Source organism: Montipora capricornis, chromosome 2 (genome assembly GCF_036669925.1).
Source record: "Montipora capricornis isolate CH-2021 chromosome 2, ASM3666992v2, whole genome shotgun sequence".
Classification (NCBI taxonomy): domain Eukaryota; kingdom Metazoa; phylum Cnidaria; class Anthozoa; order Scleractinia; family Acroporidae; genus Montipora; species Montipora capricornis.
The window spans coordinates 52,326,228-52,333,830 of NC_090884.1; the positions used below are offsets into that span (position 1 = coordinate 52,326,228).

At 41.9% G+C, this 7,603-nt stretch overlaps 1 protein-coding gene and 1 pseudogene across 1 annotated transcript; one reads left to right on the forward strand and one right to left on the reverse strand.

Annotated features, from left to right (window-relative positions):
* Nucleotides 1-1,594: 1,594 nt before the first annotated feature.
* Nucleotides 1,595-5,178, reverse strand: LOC138037490 (uncharacterized). The gene is made up of 3 exons (XM_068883409.1): nt 4,205-5,178; nt 3,676-3,867; nt 1,595-2,590 (listed from the first exon to the last, which is right to left on the reverse strand). The coding sequence occupies exons 1-3, from the start codon at nt 5,176-5,178 to the stop codon at nt 2,419-2,421; spliced, it is 1,338 nt and encodes a 445-aa protein (XP_068739510.1). The 3' UTR covers nt 1,595-2,418.
* Nucleotides 5,179-5,230: 52 nt separating this feature from the next.
* The window catches only part of LOC138037492 (uncharacterized), a 15,760-nt pseudogene continuing 13,387 nt past the window's right edge, over nt 5,231-7,603 (forward strand).

Genomic DNA, 7,603 nt, shown 5'->3' on the forward strand with positions numbered 1-7,603 from the left:
TTCATTGACAAAGAGGGATTTGCTCCAACAGTGGTGTTGGTGTTCCGCGACGGCTTCTGACTTCGACAGAAAAAGGTATTGACCCATTAGGGCAATGTAGCAGTTCTCATAAGTTAGAACGTGATTAGCGGGTGATCTAAAGCAAAAACAAACGACTAAATAACAAGAAATGGCTTGGACTCAAGAACACTGAATAGAAGCAACTACAATACCTACGAGAGTTCCTACGCTAACCCACTTTAAACAAGTGGGACACTAACACGAATATTAAGATTCCATTAGGATGAAATCAGTTGAAGCCTGCACCAAACAGAGCCTCCAAGCATTAGTCAGATTTGGAAGCCCACGACCAGTTTGCATACAATTTCGATCAGGAGAATATAAGGTAAGAGAGCGAATTCACCATATTTATTTGAAAGCCATTATTGGGTTTGTGTCACACTCCGTGGTTATTTCATGGAGGGCACCTTATTGGTCAGTTAGTGAAGAATAGATCGCGCGGTCATTTCAAAATAATCATCATTGGCCATGCAACACAGGGCTTTCGTTCTCTTGCGTCGTACTCACGGCTAGAGCACGAAAGAAGTGTAGGGGGAAACACGAGCCGATAGGCGAGTGTTTCTCCCTACTTCTTGAGTGCTCTAGCCGCTTCCTAAGTGCTTTACAACAGAACAGAGCACAGTCAAGGCTTCTTTATTTTTTTTTATGATAAAAACAAGTAATTTTCTTCAAAAATTCTACTTTATTTTCAAAGCGCGCGCTGCTGTGGCGAACTGAGATGTCGTCAGCACAGTGCTTTATACTCTGATAAAGCACGCTACTTTGGACCAATCAGCGCGCTTGTAAGAATGTTTAAGATTATTTGATTGGTTAATGAAACAAGGCTTGTCAAAAACATCAATCAACTGGAAAATCACACACAAAATTAGAATTTATGGAAAAACAAGTGTCTCAATGTTCGGTTTCAGTCCGTAAAAAAACAGCAAAAAAAAGGATCTAAATGATTAAGTTCAGTGAAAACCGGCCCGAATTGTTGCCCATGAAAACCTGCACGTTTCCGACATGACAACTGGAAAACAAAACTCTTCATTGCTTGCGGCTGGAATCTGAAAACCTGTTGGGAATTTTGTAAATGAAGAACTCCAGCGTGAGGACTTTCTGAGCTTGAAAGAACTGCTGGACCGGGCGACGGTTGAGGTCTTCCATCCAAAGCACTTGACAGAATATCTGAGCAAGCCTTTAACTGACAGCTTCAATAATACCCAAGGTAAAATTCGGAAATTCATCTGCCATTTCTGCGAATGATGGCGTGGGCTTTCGTTTGTTCCGTGCTTTGTACTCTCATAAAGCACGCTGTTTAAACCAATGAGAGCGCGCGTTATATAGAAACTTTATTATAAATAATCTGTAAAAGCACTTTTTCACAGTCCGAGTTATTTTAGATCAATCAGTTTCTTACGAAACCAGACTATTCGAGCTTATCATAAGCCAAACGTGATAATTGTTTGACCATTGTAATTGAGAATGGTCAGTTGTTTGTTCTTAAACTTATTTGAAACTCGTCCTAAATATAGATTGGATTGTAAGAATGCCTTGCACAGATCTATTAAGGGAATTATATTATCCTGGTTGTGGGTTCTTGTCAGATTATGAAACTCATTTTTGCATCATGACAGAAATCGTTGGACCTTTCAAGATCACTCATACTAAAAAGTTTGCATGGAGAACGCCTGTTCATCCAAACCATACGAATCTTTCTTGATTGCAGATTTACAAGAGTGCACCGTGTCTTTTCCTTGAAGTAATGACACCCACATTTTTTCGGGTAGAGTCTACATTTTTCTATTCAAACGATTCTTAATAGTCGTTTCTTTCCCTCCAATCGGTTCGAACGTAGCGAATTTGCGTGAAAAGAGAAAGTAATATCGAACTTGAAGATCATGTGCTGGAAAATGCGACTGCTCCCTTATTTTAGGACAAATCACAGCTTGTTTTGTTCGAACCTTTTTCATCACCACACATGCAGGCCGAAAGCGTGCAAAATTTGAATTGGATCATAGACTTCTACTGATACCATTTCGTATAAATCCTGTACATCCTTCAGCGTATCTCCTGTCTTCAGACTCATTTTTGTGTCCTATGAAATTTTATCTTGGCTTTTCGTCGTAGCTTTTCCTCTTGGTCCAAAACTTCAAGGTCCTTTTTTATCAGCCAATCTTCATAAGACATTGCAGAATATAAGTGTTTATCATGTTCTTTGTCACCTTTGTGTCTCTCTTGGCTCTGAGAACGCGCAGAACTAGGTCTTGTTCTTTCTGAAGACTTGTTATTATCGAGCCATTCTGTGAAGGTAATTCGGGAAGACCTATGCCTAGCAGTTTTTGGGCGCGATTTCCTTTCTTCCACGCGACATGGTGCTCATCTTTTTGGCTGGTGATCTTTGTGCTTCATATATTGTTCAGCAGAATTTTCGTCGCCTCCAGGGAGGGAGCCGGAGCGAATTCTTCTTTTCCATTCATTCCAAGGGAGCTTTTCACGGGGCAGATCACGGAGCTTTATCCTCGCTCGAAGCTGTGGACTGATGCCTAATCTATGAAAATAAACAGCGTATTGATTTGAACTCAACGGGAAGATTTGTGTTTTGCTTGTTTACAAAGGACAATTGATTGGGCAATGGGATGTGTCGGTTATGCTGCAGGCTCATTGGCTAAGGTTTTTATGCGTGCTTGCCTGTTTTCATTGGGGCAAAAATATCGTACCATTTTCTAAACCAATCAAAATCAAAAGCGATATCACCAGTCATATTTTTGACGAAAAAGTATGAAATGTTTGCATGACGATGAAGTTCAATTTCTGGAGATTAGATTGGGACACCGTGATCAGGGGTCTCAATAAAAAATGGGTTACCGTCGGTCTACCCCCGCCCATGGGACCTCTTGTCCCAGTCTGCTTAGCTGGAAAGCAGGCTCTTATGTTTGGGTTCGCGCTGCTCTCTCACGGTGAAGTTGTTTTAAAATGGTGTTCTTTTATCCCCCCATAGCCTCGAGATGATGCCTTTTGTGTAGGGACTGAATACTCACAATTACATCACCTAATGTGCCACCAGGGATCTATTGACTGTCGAAACAAAGGATTCCTTTGTTGTGTGGTGGGCAAAATTACCAAAGCAAAAGAATTGTTTATAAACAGTGAAGTCTCCTATTGTCCCATTGCCAGCCACTTATGATGAGAGACTTGAAACCCCTGCCGATTAGGGAGCTTAAGCACGCGCGTTTTTGAGACGCGGACGGCAACCGGAAGTGAGCTGTTTTCCCCTTTAACTTGTCTTCACACAACCACATTTCATTGCCAAGTTTCTTTTTCTCCATTAGAGATAATTAGTACAAAAATCTGGGAGACATCACTGCCCTGGCTCGCGAAATGTTCTCTTCCGGTTGCCGTCCGCGTCTCAAAAATGCACGGGCTTAAGCTCCCTAATATTATGACCGCCGTGACGCTGTTTGGAGACGATGGATTGTAACAGTCCCCCTCTTTGCTGGCTACTTGCATTTGCCATCGAGTTTTGATGGTTTCATTTGATTATTTATTCAATTATTATCATGATTATCCGAAGCGATTAGTTTAGTTTCTGTTTCAGGAAACTTATTTCCAACCCCTTTCGAGATTTTCTCTCACCCTTGTTCCTCAATCTCCTCTACTTGTATGGAGTTTTTCCTTGTTCTGATTGTTGGCTGCTGGTGCTGATGATTAAAGCTGAATGAAGTGGTCGGTACACTTCGTCTTCTCAGTTTCAATCTATTGCCTTTGGTCTCATCGGTTTTCTTGAACATGGCTGGTGTACTTGTTGTATCGCTTTCACTGAAATTTCTGTCAATCAATCATCAATCAATCAATCAATCAAATCAATCAATCAATCAACAAACAACCAACCAACCAACCAACCAACAAGTCGGTCACACGATTAATAAGAGCGTTTAGAATCCCTAACGTAGCTTTTTGCCATTAAGTTAGGCTACAAATTGTTTACAATACAATACAATACAATACAATACACTTATTTCATGAGGAAGACGCAATGACCTATGGTAGTTTTTAAGTCTTTCTAAATGCCCAGTGAGGGTCACAAGGCAGACAAATCCGGACTGCATCGGGAGTCTTCATTTCGTATAAGAGGGTAAAAAGAACTGCAAAAAAAGTCGCTCACCTTGTTCTCTCGGAGGCCAACTCAGCAGACGACACCGAACCTTCGCTACATGTGGAGCCGGAGCGTGATCTTTCAAGAGGTGGATGAAGTGCCGTTGTACTGGTAAGCCCGCGTGAAATTCCGCTGTCATCTATCTTAATGACGGGCAATTTGATCCCCTTGTCTGGTATAACAGGCAAACGCCGTCGTCTTGAAGTTCTTACTAATCCCCCTTGTGCAATGGGGGAGATTGACTCGGCGACGACAACCCTTTCCTGGTCGCTTTCATCAGATTCTTCGCCACTGACCGATGACCAGCTACCCCGTTTAGTGTTCTGTGTCCGAGTTTCCAGCAAGGGCCCTGTGTTGGGACACCTGTGAGTTTTCCTGATTGGAATCCGTTCCATGTTCTCTTCACCCTGTGGTAATTGCGAAAACTGTCCGACTTCTTCGATTTGCTTGTGGGAAATATTACATTGTGGACCTGAATTGTCTTTCGCTTCAGCTGCAACAGATGAATTGTTCTCGGTAACAGAAGGCTCGTTATCTTTGTTGCCTTCACATCCATCAGTTGCTTGGCTCTCGTCCTCTCTTTCCCATTCCACATTTCGGCTTATCAGTTTGAGTATATCCGGCCTCGCAGTTGCTGATTTCTTCCTTCTTTGTGCCATGTATGCTTGCTTTCTAACAAATGCTCTCCTCAACACTTCAGGTGAGTGACTCTCTTCGCATTCTTCCCCTGCAGACGATGCAGCGAACTCGGCTTCATGAACCTGGTCCTGCCACAGTCTCAGCACATATTTTGCCGATACAGGGGATTCATCTCCCAGCGATTCACTCTTTTTGTGTCCTTCAGTGAGATGCTCAAGCTGACCTTCAATGTTCTCTCTCTTGAGACCCTCGCCAATGTTGCCCTCACGAAGTTGTCCAAAAACTCTCGCACTGGTTTTTTGCAAACGTTGGGCCCTGTAGCAACTTATTATTTCAACAGACATTCACTATTGAGAAGTGATGTGAAAGTGCTAGACTAAGTTTTCTTCTACCGATATGGACCCATGTGAGACACCATATGATAGAACCATGATAAGATGTGAGTATTTGGGAGAACCATGAGATACCCATATGAATCATGTCAGAGTTTTCTTTCTCCTTGTGTGGACTCATTTCCAGTTATTTCGTAGGGCTATGCCTTCACATGGTTCCTATGGGGTAAAAAATAGCAGTGTCACCTATCACCCTCTACTCTTATAATAAGTCTGTACTTTGTCTTGGTTCGGTTTGCGCTCGGAGTTTTGTTTGCAGGGACACTCCCTTTCGCACGACACACCTCACTAACAATGGTTAGGATCTTGTTAGAGTTTATATGCCATGAACGCAGTTATGCCATGGACCAATGCAACGCTACGTTTACCGAACATATGCATTCCACAAAGTGTTATGTGTCACGTACTTGATACATTATCCTTCTTTCTGGTGGATGGTTTGGCAAATTATAAAAAAGTATATGAATGCCGAAAATGATGAACTTGAGGGGATGCTCATGGTTTCCTATCGAACACGTATGCGCCAACGCTCGTCTTCTCTTTGAACTGGGGTCGGACAAGGAGATGTAACAGTTGCAGGATACACGTGCGCGGCACCGACTCAACAATTGTTACTGTACATAGTCTTTTTTATCAGTTTGTGCACACCGTTTATTGAAAAAATGAGACTGAGTAGATACTGCACGGAAGTTTGGAAAAAGGAACTCTAGTCTCTTGAGATAATTGTATATATTATTAAATATGCGTTTTAAAATTCAAAACACATGTCTCTTCTTCTTTCTTTTACATTTTTTATTTTATTTTATTTTATTATTATTTTTTTTTTTGGGGGGAGGGGGGGGTTCCCACCCTTTCCATGGACCTGGACCATTCCCCCGCTTCGATGACGTCAACCCATCCTCCTTTGCGCCGCGTTTTATTTTTGCCCTCTATCATGGACGCTTCATGGTACGCAAAACACCCCAACTTTGAGCGTCCGCAGAAGGGACGCGAACGGTCCATACCATTACTCCCCTAGATATGTTGATTATATCGTTAACTTCTTTTTTATCAGCACGTGATGAATCCCATGCAACCGGAGTAAATGATCAACCAGCGCGAAGCACAGAGTTGGGCTCAGTTAACCACCTTTGAGTTAGAACAACGTGGAGTGGAATAATTGTGTCTTAAACACTTGTTCAGTCTTTTAGGCCCGATTTAAACGTCACATCTCATATGTGCCGAATCTAATGCAAAGGAGCGAAAATAAGATATTTTTCTCATTTGCATTAGAATCGGCACATGTAAAAAGCGACGTTTAAAAACAGACCTAGTCCGTTTTTGTTGGGGAAATATGGCTTCCTGCCTAAAATCACAATGTAAACGATGACTTCATTTTGCCACCTCTGACCCAAAGCGTAGGTATAGTGCTTGTAATTGAGATAGGTTGGGTGTGCTGCCCTGCGGTAGGGCGCTTGCCTTGAGACGCAGAGCTGCGTTCAAGACCCGTTGATTAATCCTTGTTTTCCCCTGGTTCAATTCTCCGCTGCTCATGAAAATAGCTAAATGATTTTCCTCCGTCTTGTTTGGATTCTTAAAGTTGTTGAGGCCCTGTTTTCCTTTTCTGTTTTCAGGTATTCAAATCAAAAGTCTCTTCCGTTGATCTAGAAAAGGAAAATTTTTACTACATGGAATCTGTAATGAAAGATGACCATCAATATGATCTTTAGAAGTTGGTATGAAGACACCAGATGGAACATTTATAAAGTGATACCCTCTACATTTTTTATGGACAACTACACCTGTATCTTGGGTACGTAAAGATATGGCACCGGCAGCTCAAAAGGTTGATAGCGTTCAGTCCAATCATGATTGATAAATATGCTGGACAGCACTATTTACTTTTGAACAGCCGAGTCCAATGTCCTGTCTTGCCTTTTAAATTAATGCATGAATCTTGGGGAAAGGAGGCGACTACCAATCTGATCTCCGTCACTTCTTTCTTCCTTTTTGGTTTTCCATGTAGAGCTTCATTATTTTTTCCTGCGTGTATTTTAAGGAAATTGGAAGGCATTATAACTGTTAACAACTACACTGTGAACGTGTGACCAAGTTTAATCTGGTGGGGTGTGGTAAAGACGTTTTCCACTTTAATTTGCTATTGACTACAGTTTATTGTGAAACTAACCGCAGGATCGAAAACTTTTCTGTGTCATCCTGATGCTTGGCGAGGTATCGGAATAGCGCAATAGTGATTCGAAGAATTAGCTAGTTTTCATCTTCGCGGAGTCAGTAACGGTTATATAAATGACATTTGGTAAAACGTCTTTTGAAATTCCAGCTCTTTACGTGGTACGAACTTTACCTTGTCTGTCTTTTTCAAAAGACAACGTGGGGG

Excerpts from the sequence above, each read along its gene's own strand:
- LOC138037490 (XM_068883409.1), bottom strand. The coding sequence starts at position 5,178 with ATGTCTGTTGAAATAATAAGTTGCTACAGGGCCCAACGTTTGCAAAAA. Across the intron at positions 3,868-4,204 it reads TTGGCCTCCGAGAGAACAAG|AAATTTCAGTGAAAGCGATA; the intron begins GTGAGCGACTTT and ends ATTGATTGACAG. Across the intron at positions 2,591-3,675 it reads GAGGAGATTGAGGAACAAGG|ATTAGGCATCAGTCCACAGC; the intron begins GTGAGAGAAAAT and ends TTATTTTCATAG.